At 45.5% G+C, this 20,680-nt stretch overlaps 2 protein-coding genes across 3 annotated transcripts in view; both read right to left on the bottom strand.

Moving 5' to 3' along the window:
• The window catches only part of LOC120034814 (zinc finger protein 19-like), a 295,463-nt gene that overhangs the window by 250,393 nt on the left and 24,390 nt on the right, over positions 1 to 20,680 (bottom strand). The gene's annotated exons all lie outside the window — the stretch shown is intronic.
• Positions 532 to 3,321, bottom strand: LOC120034822 (zinc finger and BTB domain-containing protein 18.3-like). Its single transcript, XM_038981466.1, has 3 exons — positions 2,826 to 3,321; positions 2,298 to 2,428; positions 532 to 2,092 (listed from the first exon to the last, which is right to left on the bottom strand). The coding sequence occupies exons 1-3, from the start codon at positions 3,106 to 3,108 to the stop codon at positions 788 to 790; spliced, it is 1,719 nt and encodes a 572-aa protein (XP_038837394.1). The 5' UTR covers positions 3,109 to 3,321; the 3' UTR covers positions 532 to 787.

Here is a 20,680-nt window from a genome sequence, read left to right as displayed (position 1 = left end):
GAGACCAATTTAAATAAATAGGAACACAAGGCTTTATACAGAGATGTTTGGCGATCGACTAGAAATGCCTTGGAGATTGACAAGTCGATCGAACGATTGGTGACCACTGGCCTACACAGTACAAACACAATATGTAACAGACATTTTAGGCTTCATACAACGAGTGTAAAAAAAACATGAATATTATGCTCTTTCCATGATAGTTTTCAGCTGGATTCACCTGGTCAGTCTATGATCCCTTATTGTTGTAACTTGTTAAATCCACTTCAATCAGTGTCGATGAAGGGGAGGAGACCGGTTAAAGGAATTTTAAGCCTCGAGGCAATTGAGACAGGGATTGTGTATGTGTGCCATTCAGAGGGTTAATGGGCAAGAGAAAAGATTTAAGCGCCTTTAAAACGGGGGATGGTAGTAGGGGCACTGGTTTGTGTCAAGAACTGCAACGCTGCTGGGTTTTTCATGCTCAACATTTTCCCATGTGTATCAAGAATGGTCCACCACAAAGGAACTTGACACAAATGTGGGAGGCACTGGAGTCAACATGTCTGTGCTGAGGGCAAAAGGGGGTGATACGACTCAATATTAGGAAGGCGTTCTTAATGTTTCATACACTCAGTGTATATCACACAATGCCTGGATGCAATATTCAACACTGAAATCTGTTACACTCGTTATTCCAAATGAATCTGTGGATCTTTTCCGCTGACAACAAAATCAATTTATTTGTCTCTGTGCAGGTTTTCATCTAAACGTCAGAGGATATCGTGTGGAATGGTTACTTTCTATGTTATAGAGTGGAATGTTTTTTCTGCTGGTGTATACTGAGGTAGCTCCTCTCGGAGAACCTCTTCCCGCAGTGTGTACAGGCAAACGGTTTTTCTCCCGTGTGGACCTTCAGGTGCATCTTCAGGTTGCCAGCCAGGGCGAATCGCATGTGACACTGGGTACAGCTGAAGGGTTTCTCCCCTGTGTGGACCCTCTGATGCCTCTTCAGGTCACCAGCCTGGGAGAACCTCTTCTCACACTGGGGGCAGCTGAAGGGTTTCTCCCCTGTGTGGACCATCTGGTGTCTCTTCAGGTTGCCAGCCAGGGCAAAGTGCATGTGACACTGGGTACAACTGAAGGGTTTCACACCTGTGTGGACCCTCTGGTGGATCTCCACCTTCTGAGGGCAGCTGAAGCCTTTGTTACAGAACATGCAGAGGAACTGTTTCTCTTTACTATTGCCTGATGTTGCTCCCCCTCCCCGAGTCTCAGCTCTAGCCCTGTCGTTTGAGTTCAATACCTGATCGAAAAAGACGCGGCCATGCGAATCGGAAGGTGCCATTGATGTGGACACTGGGTCGCGATCTCTGAACGCATGTAAAGGGGAGTGAGTCGGGACATTTAGATTTGTCTTTAAGCTTCCCCTGTAATCTAAGAAATCTCTGCCATGTGAGTGTCCTTCTCCTAAGTGAGTCTCGCCTACATTCCATGCCAGAGGAGTGTCGCCCTCCACTTTCACAGTCACTTCATCTACCACTATAACCTCCCCTTTCTTATCTAGGCACCCTTCAGAGTATACACTACTACTGTAGGGGTTCCAGTCCGCTCTAGACAGATCAGTCTGTGTCTCCAAATCCAAGGGCATGTTGCCACGGTCCACCTCTGTAGAGTAAGAACAAGACGGATCATTGCCAGTCTCTAACGTGTCACCTGAGTCCCGATGGGAATGAACAGTCCTCGGTCTCGGATTACTGTAAAGTAAATACTCTGATCCGGGAGCAAGTGGACAGCCCAGTCTCCCCAGCCCCAGTCTCTCTGGGTCTGGCCTGTGGTCAGATCCTGTGTGTAAAAGCCTCTGTGTTACAACTAAAGTCTCTGTGTCCATCTCTGACTTGAGGGCGGCGTTCGGAGTTCCACTGACCTCCACCATGCTGCATCGCGTCCTGGGCTGGGGCGCGGCAGTGGATAGGTGATCCGTGGCTGCAGGGGGCACTAGTATAGCCGCTGCTCCAGTCTCGATGTCGCTGCTGTGTTGTGGGTCCTCCTCTCCTTCAGTCCTCTCCTGTTTGACCACAGATGATCCTCCAGGACCTGCAGCCTCTGCAGACTGACAAGAAGAGAGAGGGTTATTACTGGTATATGAGTTGAATTGGATAACAATGTCGTAGTGAAGCCTCACAAGCTCCACTATGGAAGATAAATGAGGACTTACATGTAAGCAAGTCAATACCTGAGAGGAGTCTTTCTGAAATAAATGGTCACATTTGATATACAGTCAAAAATTATTTTTAATGCAACCCTATTCCACTAACCTCTATCACGATAACGTGCTGGGTTGAGGTCCCACTCCCCTCACCAACAGTGATTGGTTGGTCATCTCTCCATGTATTGCGTCCCGCTGGCTTCACAAAGCTCCTGTGGCCTCCAGTGCGATGTCCTTCACCTGAGAGAGTGATTGGGGTAAAAGAGGTGGTTAGGTACTGTCAATGTTCAACACTATATTGTACACTATTGATACTGTCTACAATTGGCAAGGATGTAAGGTAATACTTCTCATAACTTAATGATATACAATGTATTGATCAATGTATTATGTTCCATGCATCATATTGTTTTCATTGAGTAAATAATAGGAAATGCAGTAAATCAAGAATCTTGTTAGAATATGATAGTGTCTTTTCACATGCATACAGTATTATGTAATAATTCCTCTGATTAGCTATCTAAAAACTGACCAAGACCCAATTCTGGGTAACAAATCTACACATGTGCAGAGGGGAACGGGGCGACAGGCACTGCGCTATAAATGACAGGCAGCCTTGGCCTTCTGTAAAATGTACCTCTCGCCATTCCTCTGTATCGGTCGAGGATCTTAACACTACTGGGACGACTGGCAAGGACGCGCTCTCGCAAGGTCCTCTCTGCGCGCTCCCGTGCCACCTTAACTTCCAATAGTTTCCTCCGTAATGCCCTGTTTTCTTTCTGGCTTTGAGTTATTTCCAAACGAAACACTGCATAGTCGTCGTCTACGAGTTTACAGATCTCTGCCACGGCTGCATTCGCTAGCACCTCCATGATGGAGACTATTTGAGTGTGAAAAACCATACAGTTAGAGTTAGCCATTGTTAGCAGCTCGACAACTAGCGTTACCTAGATAACATCTATCAACCAAGTCCTGTCTCCAACGCGAATTAAACACTACATGCGGTAAGTATTTGATACTTTGCAGTTAAATTAGTCACATTTTGAATTCTAGGGTGTTAATAACCGTTTAAATAACAACAATAAAAAGGCTAACGTGTTAATTATTCTTGGTCACTGTTCGTGTCCGTTAACTTCTTCGTGTGAGTTTCCCACATACTAGACGCAGTGTTGCGGTATTGCTGCCGTTCACAGGTCGGGGTGTGAATTGCACATTTCTCGAATCCCGAAATTGAGATCTGAACCGACTTGGATCTGGGAAATTCCCATCCGACACCTACAGGACCCCGTCATTTTTTGAAAATCAATTCCGTTTTGAATCCGAGGTGGGTCGACCCAAAATATTTCAGAGATGAGGGTGAATCGATCCAAATAAATAGATCCAAAATATATATATTTTTAAAATCTGCTTTATTGCTGAGCAAGCCAGCATAATTGTTTTGACTTGTCTGGCAGGCAGTTAGCCATTTATCATGACTCTCAGTTCCATGACATTACACATAAAAGTAATTGGACTAAGGCGTCTTCTGTATGGGGAAGTTTATTTTAAGAGCCCCGACGCCCAATCTTTTAATTTTTTTATTTTTACTTCACCTTTATTTAACCAGGTAAGCTAGCTGAGAACAAGTTCTCATTTACAACTGCGACCTGGCCAAGATAATGAAAAGCAGTGCGACACAAACAACAACAGAGTTACACATGGAATAAACAAGCATACAGTCAATAACACAATAGGGGAAAAAAGAAAGTGAGAGAAATATAAGTCTCCAGCTTCAGCGATTTTTGCAATTCGTTCCAGTCATTGGCAGCAGAGAACTGGAAGGAAAGGCGGCCAAAGGAGGTGTTGGCTTTGGGGACGACCAGTGAGATATACCTGCTGGAGCGCGTGCTACGGGTGGGTGTTGTTATCGTGACCAGTGAGCTGAGATAAGGTGGAGCTTTACCTAGCATAGACTTATAGATGACCTGGCGACGAATATGTAGCGAGGGCCAGCCGACTAGAGCATACAGGTCGCAGTGGTGGGTGGTATAAGGGGCTTTGGTGACAAAACGGATGGCACTGTGATGGACTGCATCCAGTTTGCTGAGTAGAGTATTGGAAGCTATTTTGTAAATGACATTGCCGAAGTCGAGGATCGGTAAGATAGTCAGTTTTACGAGGGTATGTTTGGCGGCGTGAGTGAAGGAGGCTTTGTTGTGAAATAGGAAGCCGATTCTAGATTTAATTTTGGATTGGAGATGTTTAATATGAGTCTGGAAGGAGAGTTTACAGTCTAGCCAGACATCTAGGTATTTGTAGTTGTCCACATATTCTAAGTCAGAACCGTCCAGAGTAGTGATGCTAGTCGGGCGGGCAGGTGTGGGCAGCGAACGGTTGAAAAGCATGCATTTGGTTTTACTAGCGTTTAAGAGCAGTTGGAGGCCACGGAAGGAGTGTTGTACGGCATTGAAGCTCGCCTGGAGGGTAGTTAACACAGTGTCCAAAGAAGGGCCAGATGTATACAGAATGGTGTCGTCTGCGTAGAGGTGGATCAGGGAATCACCCGCAGCAAGAGCGACATAGGTGATATATACAGAGGAAAGAGTCGGCACGAGAATTGAACCCTGTGGTACCCCCATAGAGACTGCCAGAGGTCCGGACAACAGGCCCTCCGATTTGACACACTGAACTCTGTCTGAGAAGTAGTTGGTGAACCAGGCGAGGCAGTCATTTGAGAAACCAAGGCTGTTGAGTCTGCCGATAAGGATACGGTGACTGACAGAGTCGAAAGCCTTGGCCAGGTCGATGAAGACGGCTGCACAGTACTGTCTTTTATCGGTGGCGGTTATGATATCGTTTAGTACCTTGAGCGTGGCTGAGGTGCACCCGTGACCAGCTCGGAAACCGGATTGCACAGCGGAGAAGGTACAGTGGGATTCGAAATGATCAGTGATCTGTTTATTAGCTTGGCTTTCGAAGACTTTAGAAAGGCAGGGCAGGATGGATATAGGTCTATAGCAGTTTAGGTCTAGAGTGTCACCCCCTTTGAAGAGGGGGATGACCGCGGCAGCTTTCCAATCTTTAGGGATATCGGACGATACGAAAGAGAGGTTGAACAGACTGGTAATAGGGGTTGCAACAATGGCGGTGGATAATTTAAGAAAGAGAGGGTCCAGATTATCTAGCCCATCTGATTTGTACGGGTCCAGGTTTTGCAGCTCTTTCAGAACATCTGCTATCTGGATTTGGGTGAAGGAGAAGCTGGGGAGGCTTGGGCAAGTAGCTGCGGGGGGTGCGGAGCTGTTGGCCGGGGTTGGGGTAGCCAGGAGGAAAGCATGGCCACCCGTAGAAAAATGCTTATTGAAATTCCCGATTATCGTGGATTTATTGGTGGTGACAGTGTTACCTAGCCTCAGTGCAGTGGGCAGCTGGGAGGAGGTGCTCTTATTCTCCATGGACTGTATAGTGTCCCAAAACTTTTTGGAGTTAGAGCTACAGGATGCAAATTTCTGTTTGAAAAAGCTAGCCTTTGCTTTCCTGACTGACTGTGTGTATTGGTTCCTGATTTCCCTGAAAAGTTGCATATCGCGGGGGACTATTCGATGCTAGTGCAGTCCTCCACAGGATGTTTTTGTGCTGGTCGAGGGCAGTCAGGTCTGGAGTGAACCAAGGGCTATATCTGTTCTTAGTTCTACATTTTTTGAAAGGGGCATGCTTATTTAAGATGGTGAGGAAATTACTTTTAAAGAACGACCAGGCATCCTTGACTGACGAGATGAGGTCAATATCTTTCCAGGATACCCGGGCCAGGTTGATTAGAAAGGCCTGCTCGCAGAAGTGTTTTAGGGAGCGTTTGACAGTGATGAGGGGTGGTCGTTTGACTGGGGATGCAGGCAATGAGGCAGTGATCGCTGAGATCCTGATTGAAAACAGCAGAGGTGTATTTGGAGGGCAGTTGGTCAGGATAATATCTATTACGGTGCCCATGTTTACGGATTTAGGGTTGTACCTGCTTGGTTCCTTGATAATTTGTGTGAGATTGAGAGCATCTAGCTTAGATTGTAGGACTGCCGGGGTGTTAAGCATATCCCAGTTTAGGTCACCTAGCAGAACGAACTCTGAAGATAGATAGGGTGCAATCAATTCACATATGGTGTCCAGGGCACAGCTGGGAGCTGATGGGGGGGTCTATAACAGGCGGCAACAGTGAGAGACTTATTTCTGGAGAGATACATTTTTTTAATTAGAAGCTCAAACTGTTTGGGCATAGACCTGGAAAGTATGACAGAACTTTGCAGGCTATCTCTGCAGTAGATTGCAACTCCTCCCCCTTTGGCAGTTCTATCTTGACGGAAAATGTTGTAGTTGGGGATGGAAATCTCAGAATTTTTGGTGGCCTTCCTTAGCCAGGATTCAGACACGGCAAGGACATCAGGGTTGGCGGAGTGTGCTAAAACAGTGAGTAAAACAAACTTAGGGAGGAGGCTTCTGATGTAAACATGCATGAAACCAAGGCTTTTTCGGTTACAGAAGTCAAGAAATGAGAGTGCCTGGGAACACTCAGGGCCTGGGTTAACCTCCACATCACCCGAGGAACAGAGGAGGCGTAGGATGAGGGTACGGCTAAAGGCTATCAAAACTGGTCGTCTAGTGCGTTGGGGACAGAGAATAAAAGGAGCAGATGTCTGGGCGTGGTAGAATAGATTCAGGGTATAATGTACAGACGGGTATGGTGGGGTGCAGGTACAGTGGAGGTAAACCCAGGCACCGAGTGATGATAAGAGAGGTTGCATCTCTGGACGGGCTAGTTATGCTGGGTGAGGTCATCACATGTGTGGGAGGTGGGACAAAGGAGATATCTAAGGCATGTTGAGTGGGACTAAGGGCTCCGCAGTAAACTAAGACAATAATAACTGTCCTAAACAACAGGGTGCAAGGCATATTGACATTTGATAGAGACATAAAGCGAGGCATAAAGCAATCACAGGTGTTGATTGGGAGAGCTAGCTAAGGCAACAACGTAACATAAACTTGCGGTACGGTTTTGAAAGCATAAGGACCTTATCAGCGAGAATAAAACATTTAAACTAAAGGTTCAATTGATACACAATGATAGGGTTAGTGTTCCCACACAGCCGTATCTCAATGTTACAGCGCTTGTTTACTGAAGACAACCTGTGCTTATTAGCTATCTAGCATGTATGGATCTGTGTAAAAAAAAATGCTACAGTAAGTGTATCTTTTTTATTTTAAGGATTCTTTCTTGCTTGTGAAAGATAAGGGCCATATTTTTCGAAAGCCAAATCAAAAGCGATGATTATTGAGGTTTCTAAACGTTAAAACACAGCATCAGCAGGATTGTAGTTGGGAGAAGACTGAATGCCGCCTAGTGTTTTTGAGAGCTAGTAGGCAGTTAACGTTTCACAAGTATTTTTTTGGGGGGGGGGGGGGGGTAGGACAATCATATAACACAGGCTATAGGTATCCTTGAAGAGGTGTGTTTTTATATAGTTTTTGAATGAGAATGTTCTATGTGTTGGGGGGAGTGCATTCTAGAGGCTGGGTGCACAGCAGCTGAAGGCCCAGGCACCCATGGTGGAGAGGCGAATAGGGGGGTGACAAGTAGAGGGAGACCAGCAGAGGGAGCGGGAGGGGGCAAAGTCTAGGAGAAGGTCAGAGAGGTAGGAGGGGGCCAGGTTGTGGGTGAGGAGTGTCTTAAAGTTAATATGGAATTACACAGGGAGCCAGTGTAGATTGGTGTGATGTTTTCGTTTGATCTGGTGCAGGTGAGGATTCTGGCAGCAGAGTTCTGGACCAGTTGAAGTCTGTTGGTGAGTTTGGGAGGGAGAGTGTTGCAATAGTCCAAACGGGAAGTGACGAGGGCATGGATGAGGGTTTTGGTGCTGGAGTGTGACAGTGAGGGGTGGAGCCTGGAGATTTTGCAGAGGTGAAAGAATGCTGTCCTAGTGATGGTTTTTATTTGGGGTTGAATGAGAGGGAACTGTCCAGGGTGACACCGAAGCGTTTGACTTGTGTTGACAGAGCACCTGGAAACCATCTATGTGGAGGTTGTGCTATTTGGAGAGAGTGGATTTGTAGCCCGATGAGGTTGACCTCTGTTGTGTTACTGGTACGTTTTAGGAGGTTCATGCTCATCCAGCTCCGAATGTCTTGAAGGCAGCTGATAAGGAAGGTGGGAGGGAGGGGAGTGGTGGGTTTGGTGGAGAGGTAGAGCTCGGTGTCATCAGCATAGCAGTGGAAGTGAACTTGGTCTGTGATATTTCAGTTGCACAAACTGTTGGCGGTCAGTGAGGTAGGAGGAAAACAAGGAGTGCAACACCCATGACACCAACACCTGCCAGACATTCCACGAGGAGTGGATGGGAGATGGTATTGAAGGCTGCACTCCGGTGGGAGGAGAATGAGGGTGGATAGCAGTCCCGAGTCAGCTGCACGAAGGAGGTCGTTAGTGATTTTGACCATGGCTGTTTCAGTGGTGTGTTTGGAGCGGAAACCGTAGTGGAATGATTTGTGAAGGTTATTGAAGTTAATATGGTGTTGTAGTTGAGTGGCCACAACCAGCTCCAGGAAGGTTTGGCATAGGAACAAAGTTGTTCATGACATCAGGGTCAACATTCATCTTTTTGAGGATGGGGAAACTGCAGCATTCTTGAGACTGGAGAGTACCAATGCCAGTGTTGAGGGAGTTTATTATGCCAGTCAGGACAGGAGAGAAGTTCAGGAACTTGTGGTGCTGTTCGGGGGAGGGGTCTGCAGGGTAGTTTTCAGGAGACTGAAGTAGGCGGTTCACTGTGGAGAAGAGGAATTTTGGGTTGTTTTTACCAGAGTTGATGTCGGAGTAGTAAAATGTTCTTGCAGCTGAGAGGGCGTTCTTCTATTTTAACAGGTGATCTGTGTATGCTTGAGAATGCCGTACTAGACCAGTCCTCTTGCAGATGTCCACTGGCTTTTAACTGGCGTAGCTCGGGGGTGTACCAGGGAGCAGTGTGGGTGAAGGAGACTGAGCGAGTTGAGGGGAGCGAGGGTATCCAGAGAGGAAGGCAGTCATTGCCGTTAGTGATGAGGTCAGGAGGGGACTGGGAGTAAGAACTGGGGTATGTATTAATAAGGCTCATGAGATCAGTGGGGTGTATGTCACCATACTCATTCTTTCCTCAGTTCACCTCATCCAGTTCCCTAATACATCCAAAACCAACATAATTAACTACAAATGAACTAGTACTACTACTATACACTATACATGGGTCGTGTGCATTTTCTGCTGGTGTATCCTGAAGCAGATTTTCTCTGACAACCTCTTCCCGCAGTGAGTACAAGCAAACAGCCTCTCTCCTCTTCTCTCACTGGGGCAGCTGTAGGGTTTCTCTCCTGTGTAGACCCTCTGGTGCTTCTTCATGTGTCAACAAAAAATTTGCATGAACTTTGTTAAACTGCATTCATTTTCTCATTAAAAGTGTCTTGGGGGGGGAAAAGAAATTAAGTATTTGAATGGAAGTAATGAAATAGGAATTTATGAGCATCATATAGCCTACATCTGCAATTCTCAACTGGTGGGTCTGAGTAAAAAAAAAAAATACAACATTCTGAATCGAAGACTTAAACCAGGTAGAGAGTGTGTAGAAATTATAATGAACTTACATTTTTTTTATTAATTTAATCAGCATTTTTTTTCTTCATTCACAGTATTTTCAATGTAGAGCAATTAGCAGAGCTATGTTGGTTGATTTAGTGTCTCAAACCAGTCAGCTTATTAACATTATGGCCAAATATGTGCAAAGCTGTCATCAAGGCAAAGGGTGACCTACTTTTTGAAGAATCTAAATGACATAGTTTGATTTGTTTAACCCTTTTTTGGGGGGTTACTACATAATTCATGTGTTATTTCATAGTTTTGATGTCTTCACTATTATTCTACAATGTAGAAAATGGTACAAATAAAGAAAACCCTGGAATGAGTAGGTGTGTCCAAACTTATGACTGGTACTGAATATATATATATATATATAGTTTTTATTTTCTAGAATCCTAACATTATTTGCTACAGTGACGATGGTGGAAGTTTTTCCCCCAGCAGTTTCAATGCAGTTGACGTTAGCTAGCTACATGTTGACAGCTAGCTAATGGAATTTATATCAACTTCATTAATCATATGGTTAAATATCAAATCTATTTGTTTTCCCCTCTCATCTAAAGCTGCCTGATGAAGCTAGCCAGTTGATAGTAAAGTTAGTATGAATGTCAGAAGCCAGCTAGCTGCTGTCAATTTCGTCTGAAATGCACCATTGTGTTTCGCATGTTAAACTACTCTCATGCCTTTTCACAAAAAAATCTATGTACACATATAAAATCCATGACAACGTTCAAGTAGTTTTATTCTCGTACTTCAGGCCGAGTAACGTTACTTTCATTGATAGAATGATTCAGCCAATGGTTGCAGCATGAGGCGGCTGGGGTTTTGGTTAATTGGTCAGGAGTAAAAGGTCCTAACCCCAAAGCTGCTCAAACCAGTTTCTTTAACTTGCGAATCTCTTTCTACAAATTTACAAAACTTTCTACAAGCTTAAGACTCTCTTGGTAACGTGACAACAGCGACAGAACTCTGCATGTGCACAGATAAACAATCTGCAAGTATATTTTTGATTCACAGCAGAATATTCATAGTCGTAGTAAATTAAGCTTGCAAATCTTTTTGAATGTATTCAAATGTCAAGTTACATTGGATTCACCTGGTCAGTCTATGATCCTTTATTGGTCACTTGTTAAATCCACTTCAATCAGTGTAGATGAAGGGTAGAAGACACGTTAAAGAATGATTTTTAAGCCTTTAGACAATTGTGCCATGGATTTGGTATGTGTGCCATTCAGAAGGTAAATGGGCAAGACACAATATCTAAGTGCCTTTGAACGGCGCACCTACACTCAAAACCGCGAGGCACATGACGCGGAGCGCCAGCTGCCTCTGGGCGGAGGATGACGGCACGCGTCACAAACGCCAGGAATATAATTTTTCCATTTGATCCACCTCTACACTACCCCATTGATCACTCCTTTGAGCGGCGCCCTGCTCTGGAGAGCAAAGCATAACACAGGTCAATCACCGAGGCGTGGGATATGGAGCATCTGCTGCCTCTGGGCAGAGGATGCACAAAAAATCTAAACCCTTCCCCTTCTCGAAAATTTGACAGATGTAACAGTTCCCAGTTTGTCTTTTACCCAGCTTGAAACTACATATGGGTCAGCCAAAAAGCAGGGATCCACTTTTTCCAAAATCCTTACTTCTAACGGTCAAAAATCATCTCTGATAGGATTCTCAGGGATAATGTTGGAAGTCTCAACCACACCTGTCACCGCAGGTACTTTATCCTGGTCAGGCTCACTTCCAAACTCTGTCCCTCCCGCCATGGTTACTTGTAACAAGAGACAGGCTCTCGCACTCAGTAGTTGATCTGTACTCTAACACCATTACTAGGTATATATTCAGAAGATGGAGGTTTGAGCCTTGTGCATTTCTTCCCATTCTTCCATGTCTGCGTTATGACTCCGAAGCCTCCTCAGTCCTCTCTGGCCTCCTTTTGAAAAAGGTCAAAGGTAATCGAGGAGAGGGAAAGTGGACGAAGTGGACATCACACTTTTTTAATAGAAAAACAACATTGGATGTTGTTAGTCCATAACAATGCTTAAACCACATCAGGAGACCACTTTTGAGGTCTGGGAAAAATCTACGAAATGTTGGTTTCTGAGTGTAGTTGGCCTTTAATTGAAGCGCACAGGCACCTAGCACCGTTTGGTTAGTGGTGTTTCTGTAGCACGTGAGATGAGTTTGCAAAACAAATGGCCACTGGATTGAAGCAAATAATCATATTCTGACAGGTAGACATAGGCTACTTTGTAGCTAGTTAACATTTAATTGAGAAGGTTTTCTGGAATGCCTTACCATCTACCAGAAGACAGTTAGGCCTATCATTAACATTGCTATATTTTTCCTGTTCCTTAATTGTTTGAAACCTGGACGTTTTACTTCATATTATGAGGCATGTCTTACCTTGCTTCAAAGTAGCCTATAGCTAAAATCCCACCATAGAAACGTGGAGTCAATTATTTTATAACGACTTAATACATTCTCCTGAAAAGCCAACTGACATTTACTCATGAGGTGCTGACCTGTTGCACCCTCTACAACCACTGTGATGATTATTATTTTACCCTGCTGGTCATCTATGAACGTTTGAGCATCTTGGCCATGTACTGTTATAATCACCCAGGACAGCCAGAAGAGGACTAGCCACCCCTCAGAGCTTGGTTCCTCTCTAGGTTCATTCCTAGGTTCCAGCCTTTCTAGGGAGTTTTTCCTAGCCACCGTGCTTCTGCATTGCTTGCTGTTTGGGATTTTAGGCTGGGTTTCTGTATAGCACTTTGACATCAGCTGATGTAAAAAGGGCTTTATAAATTTGATTGATTCTATTGCTTTTCTTTCTTTCATTGTCTAACACCAAGCAGCCAGCATTATCCTTGTCATATTAGCAACCCATGATAGTTGTTGCATCTTTAGATCTCCCCTCTTTCTAAATTTGTAACGAATATTTCCATCTCTGTCCAGGAAACCGCTTGAATGTGCAGTGCACATTCTAGAAAGGTGTTTACCTGGAAATTGCATTTTGGAACATTCACACTTAGGCCTACTGCTGTGTGCACATTGCTGCACCTAAAATGTGAAGCAATAATAGTTTATCAACATTTAGCTAAACATTCTGATCTGTTCCATCAGCCTTATTAATTGATGCGGCGTATACCTCCACTACACTACTTTTATACGCATTGTGGGGATTAAGAAGTGAGTATACGCAATGCACATTGAAAAATAAGTGGGTATAGGTGTTTACCTGCATATACCCTACACTACTGCAGAGGATGGGCTTTTGCCAAAATGAGAAAAGGCCAGAGAGAACTAGACAAATCAAGACACACCACTTCTGTTAACACTGAAGAGAAAGGATCTTATTGGTTGCCGTCAAAGCTCAAAGGGTGTGGTTAAACTAAAAAGGTATGCCCTCTGTTCTTTGAAATACGGTATTGCTTCTTACAATACACGTCAAATCTGCCATGATCAGTATCTTTTAAGCAGAGAGCAGACTTGTTTAGAATGAACAGTGTGTTAGCAAAAATAGAGACATTTTATAGAACGACTTTATTCCATCTACATCACATCAATAACATAAATATTCAACTGTCCTTGTTTTAGCCTAGGCTTACTGTTGCTCTAAAAACAGGTATTTACACAAGCCTGTTTCAAATTACAAGTTAACAAAGGGTTAATGAGGGGTATGTGGTTAATTACCCTCTTATCCCAAGACACTTAACAATATAACTATGTCAGCTAAAGAATGATTTCCTGACATCCCCTGTGTACATCTCAAGCCATACTGCTACAATTTCTCCCCATTGTGGACACTCCTATGTCTGATAAGGTTACTCCGGAAGGGGAAGCTCTTGTAACATAGTTTGCACTTGAAAGGCCTCTCCTTGGTGTGAACTGTCTGATGCTCTTTCAAATAGTTTGCCCGAGTGAAGTGCTTCCCACACGTGGTGCAGCTGTACGGCTTGTCGGCGTCTGCCCTAATATTCGGCTTCCCACGTTGTGACCCAATGACACCAGAGGAGGTAGAAGCAGGAGCTTTTGAGCTCCCTCCTTGACCTCTTGCCATCGTTTCGGTGTTGTTGGGATTGTGCGCTGTGTTATAGGCTAAGTACTTCTTGTGGTGAACCCCTATCCTGTCCCTGTCTGTATTGGTGGGGTAACCCTGAGGTAACCGAGGAAGGCTAGACCCAGGTCCAGGTCTTCTATGAACCCAGTCACCAGGCATTAGATGAGACCCTGAAGGAAAAGACAGGCTTCCTGATAGAGTACCACCAGGTGGGTCTCCCACCACTCTCTCTGAAGGCTGAAGCCCAGGGTGACCTGCTCTGTTCATCATGGATACTGTGGTGTTTGTATCATAGGAACAGGAGGGTCTATCTTTATCAGCCCCAGGCCCTGCTTCATCCCTGCACTGAGACTGTGAAGAGAAGGGTCTGGGCTGCAGACTGGATCCCTGACTGGAGCCTCTGTCTCTCTGATGACCACCAGGACTGAGGTTGTTCAGTCCACTTGTCCACTGGTTGTGTTCTGCGTGGTGGAGTCTCTGTCCCTCGTGGTTCCGTCCTGGTTCTGACTCGGGAAGGAACAGTGACGGCTCCTGATCCAGGGTCCTGGTCAGGGGCCAGGTTTTGTGACCAGCCGCTTCAGAGGTCCAGTCTCTCCCGCCAGCAACACCGGATATCAGCAGGTCCTCATGGACTGCAGACTATAAACACAAATTGTACAGAAAAGCATAAAGGTTTATATAAGAAACTCTTTACTGTACACACAGAAACATGACATTATATTATAAATGTTAACCACAGTCAAGCCCATCTCTAACAATGTGATTCAATTAAGGTAGCCTAGTGGTTAGAGCGTTGGGCCAGTGTAACCGATGTGAAATGGCTAGCTAGTTAGTGATGGTGCGCGCTAATAGCGTTTCAATCGGTGACTTCACTCGCTCTGAGACCTTAAAGTAGTTGTTCCCCTTGCTCTGCAAGGGCCGCGGCTTTTGTGGCGCGATGGGTAACGATGCTTCGTGGGTGACTGTTGGTGATGTGTGCAGAGGGTCCCTGGTTCAAGCCCAGGTAGGGGCGAGGAGAGGGACGGAAGCTATACTGTTACACCAGTAACCGAAAGGTTTCTGGATCGAATCCCTGAGTTGACAGGGTAAAAATCTGTCATTCTGCCCCTGAACGAGGCAGTTAACCCACTGTTCCCCGGTAGGCCGGCATTGTAAATAAGAATTTGTTCTTAACTAACTTGCCTAGTTCAATAAAGGTTACATTTTTATTTAAGTACCAAACAATATGGAGCCATTGGAGTTTATTATAAAAAATGTCCATAAGTGTTGATTCAGGAATTAAGTATAATGGAAACTCAGTCCCTGCAATGACACAAAAATAACCAAGTCAGTCAACACATGGTTAACTTGGTCAAATGGTCAAAGTACTTTGTGCGTGATGCATTTAGTGCCGTAGTGTAGTGGTAGTTAGTGCTTGCCGCCTGCCTGCTTGCTGCTTTCAGCTATTCAGTAGTATTCAGACCCCTTCCCTTTTTCCACATTATGTTACAGCCTTATTTTAAATGGATTAAGTTTAAAAAAGTGGTCAATCTACACACATTACCCCATAATGACAAAGCCAAAACAGGTTTAGAAATTGTTGCACATTTATAAAAAAAATATAACAGAAATAAATACCTTACTTACATAAGTATTCAGACCCTTTGCTATGGCACTCAAAATTGAGCTCAGGTGCATCCTGTTTCCATTGATCATCCTTGATGTTTCTACAACTTGATTGAAGTCCACCTGTGTTAAATTCAATTGATTGGACATGATTTGGAAAGGCACACACCTGTCTATATAAGGTCCCACAGTTGACCGTGCATGTCAGAGCAAAAACCAAGCCATGAGGTTGAAGGAATTGTCTGTAGAGCTCCGAAACGGGATTGTGTCAAGGCACAAATCTGGGGAAGGTTACCCAAACAATTCTGTAGCAATGATGGTCCCCAAGAATACAGTGGCCTCCATCATTCTTAAATGGAAGAAGTTTGGAACCACCAGACACTTCCTAGAGCGGGCCACCCTGACAAACTGAGCAATCAGGGGAGAAGGGCCTTGGTCAGGGAGGTGACCAAGAACCAAATGGTCACTCTGACAGAGCTCCAGAGTTTCTCTCTGAAGATGGGAGAACCTTCCAGAAGGACTCTCCGAACATGAAACAAGATTCTCTTGTCTGATGAAACCAAGATTGAACTTTTTGGTCTGAATGCCAAGTGTCATGTCTGGAGGAAACCTGGCACCATCCCTACAGTGAAGCATGGTGGTGGCAGCATCATGCTGTGGGGATGTTTTTCAGCGGCAGGGACTGGGAGACTAGTCAGGATTGAGGGAAAGATGAATGGAGCATAGAACAGAGAGATCCTTGATGAAAACCTGCTCCAGAGTGCTCAGGACCTCAGACTGGGGCGAAGGTTCACCTTCCAACAGGACAATGACCCCATGCACACAGCAAAGACAATGCAGGAGTGGCTTCGGGACAAGTCTCTGAATGTCCTTGAGGGGTCCAGCCAGAGCCCAGACTTGAACCCTATCGAACATCTCTGGAGAGACCTGAAAATAGCTGTGCAGTGACACTCCCCATCCAACCTGACAGAACTTGAGAGTATCTGCAGAGAAGAATGGGAGAAACTCCCCAAATACAGGTCCCAAGTTTGTAGCGTCATACCCAATAAGAATCAAGGCTGTAATCGCTGCCAAAGGTGCTTCAACAAAGTACTGAGTAAAGGGTCTGAATAGTTATGTAAATTTAATATTTCTGTTTATTTTTAATAAAATGTGCAAAAATGTCTAAACCTGTTTTTGCTTTGTCATTATGGGGTATTGCGTGCTAGTTAAAAGGGGGGAAACAATTCCATCCATTTTAGAATAAGGCTGTAACGTAACAAAATGCGGAAAAAGTCAAGGGATCTGAATACTTTCCGAATGCACTGTATGTAAGTCTCCCCCTGCCAGTACATAGCCTCTCCACCACCAAGACTAATGTAGTGCCTCCCCGTGGCAATACATGGTAACTGGGTATCGAGCGACCTCATATTAAACTACAGGGGATCTCGGAGCAGTAGTGGGCGACAGAGACGAGTTGTGCAGGCTCACCAGTGAGCAGACATGCTCTGGTGCCCGTCAATCTCTACCCCACCTATGGGTTAAATAGCAACAATGCATTGTGGAGTGCACGAAGGTAGGACACACATGTCCCTGACCATCCACTGGAGCTGAAGAAGCTTCCAGCCGCAACGTTTACCGTGCCTCTGGGCCCTAGCTTTGGACGCAGAGACAGTGGGACTTTCTCAGTGCAACGGCTCTCCCACTATAATTAACTCACGCACAGGTAACTCATGCTAACATCACTTCCCTACAGTGGTGGGGGAATGGCGAATGGACAGGGAGAGATGTTCACTGGCAGTCGTAGCCACGAACTTGCATGTTGGCGGTCCAGGATATTGGCCGCTCATCTGCGTAACCAGGACAGAGAAAATGTTCGGCAGCACCCTGGATGTCTGAGCAGCCCTTTTAGGACAGCACTGTTCAATCTAACCTAGGGAAGGGGCTAGAAAAGGTGCCCTATAAATCGCCTGTCCTACTGAATCTGTCCAGCTTACCGTGGCTGGCAGATCATTCCCCAAACGGTAGAAACACAAGCAATATAAACAAAAAGAAAAAACAGGCAAACTGGTCAAAAAGAAGCTCATAATAGCTGCTTGGAACGTTAGAACAATAATGGACAAAAACTCTGTCACACATCCCGAGAGAAGAACACCCTTGCTGTCCAGAGAACTGAGCAGATGTAAAATCAACATAGCAGCTCTGAGTGAAACAAGGTTTAGCTGACGATGGCACCATCACTGAACGTTTTTCTGGAAAGGGAAACCAAACGATGAGGATAGAATACATGGGTTGGGACTTGCCATGAGAACCAACCTTCACATGCACCTGCAAGACTTCAGTAGCGGGCCCCAGACAAATTAAACAACTTCTTTATGCTCTTGGAGGACAATACAGTTCCACCGACACGGCCCGCGACCAGACTGTGGGCTCTTCTTCTCCGTGGTGTGTTTACGGACATATTCAATCAATCCCTATCCCATTCTGCTGTCCCCACATGCTTCAAGATGGCCACCATTGTTCCTGTTCCCAAGAAAGCAAAGAGAACTGAACTAAATGACTATCGCCCCGTAGCACTCACTTCTGTCATCATGAAGTGCTTTGAGACAAGTCAAGGATCATGTAATTTCCACCCTACCTGTCACCCTAGACCCACTTCAATTTGCTTACCGCCCCAATAGGTCCAGACGATACAATTGCCATCACACTACACACTGCCCTATCCCATCTGGACAAGAGGAATACCTATGTAAAAATGCTGTTCATTGACTACATCTCAGCATCCAACACCATAGTACCCTCCAAGCTCATCATTAAGCTTGAGACCCTGGGTCTCGACTCTGCCCTGTGCAACTGGGTCCTTGACTTCCTGACAGGCCGCCCCCAGGTTGTGAAAGTAGGAAACAACATCTCCACTCCGCATATCTGCAACACTGGGGCCCCACAAGGTTGCATGCTCAGCCCCCTCCTGTACTCCCTGTTCACCCACGACTGCGTGGCCATGCACGCCTCCAACTTAATCATCAAGTTTGCCCTCACTAACTTTTACAGGTGCACAATTGAGAGCATCCTGTCGGGCTGTATCATCTGTATGTGACCAATAAAATTGTATTCTATTTGACTTACCCTCCGACATAAATGAGGCTAATGAAAATCAGGATTTCTCTCAACAAGACCAGACATGCCACAATAATCAGTGCCAATGCACCTACATTACCAAGCCCTGACAATATGAAAGAGCAGTTCTACTCATCCAACAACTCCCCGGAGTGACAAACTAATCATTGCTGGAGACTTCAATGCCAGGGTGGGCAAAGACAGCACCAACTGGCAAGGAGTGATTAGCAAATATGGAGTGGGAACTATGAATGGAAATGGGCTTCTACTCTAGAGCAAATGCTCAGAGCATAGCCTCGCCATCATCAACACCATCGTCGGGCAAGCAGACAAGTACAAAACTACATGAATGCACCCAAGATCCAAGCACCTGATGGATTATATCATTGTGTGACAGACTGACATTAAGGATGTCAAGATATCAAGAGCCATGCATGGCGAAGAGTGCTGCACATAGAATGGTCAGAGCGATCCTTGGTATGTACATCGTGCCAAACCACCCAAGGCGGCAAAAAATACATCTACACCCTCCCCAGGGAAGCTGCAAGATGCCCACCTCAGGGCTCAGTTGCAAGGCAGCTTGGATACCCAACTTGCAAACCGCATCATCCCCTCGGAAAAATGTGAGGAGTTCAAAGAGACTGTACAGGAATCAGCAACAAAACTCATTGGCACTAAAAAGAGAACCCACCAAGACTGGTTCAATGACAATGACGAAATCATGATGCTCCTGAAGGAAAATAACTCTGGGGGTTGTTTTGGAAAGACAATAATGCAATCTGCCTCCTAGAGAGACAAGTTCAACTTGTTGCAAAGACTGCAGAAACAGCTCCAATCGATGCAAGATCAATGGTGGGAGGGACTAGCAGAATGCACACAAATGTATGCAGACACACACTGCACCAAACGGACCGGCACCATCTACGGACCAGTGAAATCTTGCACATCACCTCTGAGATCAGCAGATGACAAAAACCTCCTCAGAGACAAAACAAGTATTGCAGAGAGGTGTGTGGAACACTTAAGCAATCTCCTGAACAGACCATCCACTGTCCGACCCCACAACCATAAACCTGATGCCCCAAAAGGCCATCCATGACGTGTACTCCATGACGAAATGCAAGGGCAGATCCACTGTTGTGGTGATATCTCTGAGGCTTTTCCCATCTCCAATGGCATCAAGCAAGGATGCATCTTGAGCCCGATGCTGTTCAACCTCTTTTTCACTGCCGTCCTCAACCATGCCACTAAGGACCTCAACAGGCATCTACATCAGATACAGGGATGATGGTTCAATCTACGACCTGTGCAGGCTAAGAGCAAAGACCAAACCACAAGAACATTTTGTCCGCAAGGCCCTCTTTGCTGATGAGTGCCCTACTTGCGCACACAGAGGCAGACCTCCAGTCTTTAGCAGACAACTTCGATAAAGCTTGGGAAAAAAACTGTAATCATCAACCATCACTCCTGTCCAACCCAGTGGTCCGCAGCATCCACCTAAGTGGATCCAAGCTCCAGAATGTCGACCACTTCGCATATCTGGGGAGCACCATCTCCAAGGATGGCTCACTCGACCAAGAAATAACTAGCAGAATCCAGAAAGCAAGCCAGTCATTGGAAAGGCTGAGGAACAGAATACTAAACCATAACATCACTCTTTCCACAAAGGTGAAAATCTAGAATGTGGTAGTCATCCTAACTCTGTTGTATGGCTGTGAAACTTGGACCCTGTACAGTCCTCCCGGGTGGCGCAGTGGTCTAGGGTTCACGCCCAGGCCCAGTCGCAGCCGGCCGCAACCGGGAGGTCCGTGGGGCGACGCACAATTGGCATAGCGTCGTCCGGGTTAGGGAGGGTTTGGCCGGTAGGGATATCCTTGTCTCAGTATGTAAAAATGTAATAAAATGTATGCACTCTACTGTAAGTCGCTCTGGATAAGAGCGTCTGCTAAATGACTAAAATGTAATGTAAATGTAAATGTACAGTCACCACTTCAAACAGCTGGAGACATTCCATGCACAATCTCTGAGATCTATTATGGGTATCCGGCGGCAAGACAAGATCTCCAACCGGGAGGTACTGCAGAAAGCT

The sequence above is a fragment of the Salvelinus namaycush genome, chromosome 42 (assembly GCF_016432855.1).
Source record: "Salvelinus namaycush isolate Seneca chromosome 42, SaNama_1.0, whole genome shotgun sequence".
NCBI lineage: Eukaryota > Metazoa > Chordata > Actinopteri > Salmoniformes > Salmonidae > Salvelinus > Salvelinus namaycush.
This window is presented reverse-complemented; position numbering and strand designations above follow the sequence as displayed.

Coding starts and splice junctions, on each gene's coding strand:
- LOC120034822 (XM_038981466.1), bottom strand. CDS start 3,108: ATGGCTAACTCTAACTGTATGGTTTTTCACACTCAAATAGTCTCCATC. Junction 2,429..2,825: donor ATACAGAGGAATGGCGAGAG/GTACATTTTACA, acceptor TCACTCTCTCAG/GTGAAGGACATCGCACTGGA. Junction 2,093..2,297: donor AGCACGTTATCGTGATAGAG/GTTAGTGGAATA, acceptor TCTTCTTGTCAG/TCTGCAGAGGCTGCAGGTCC.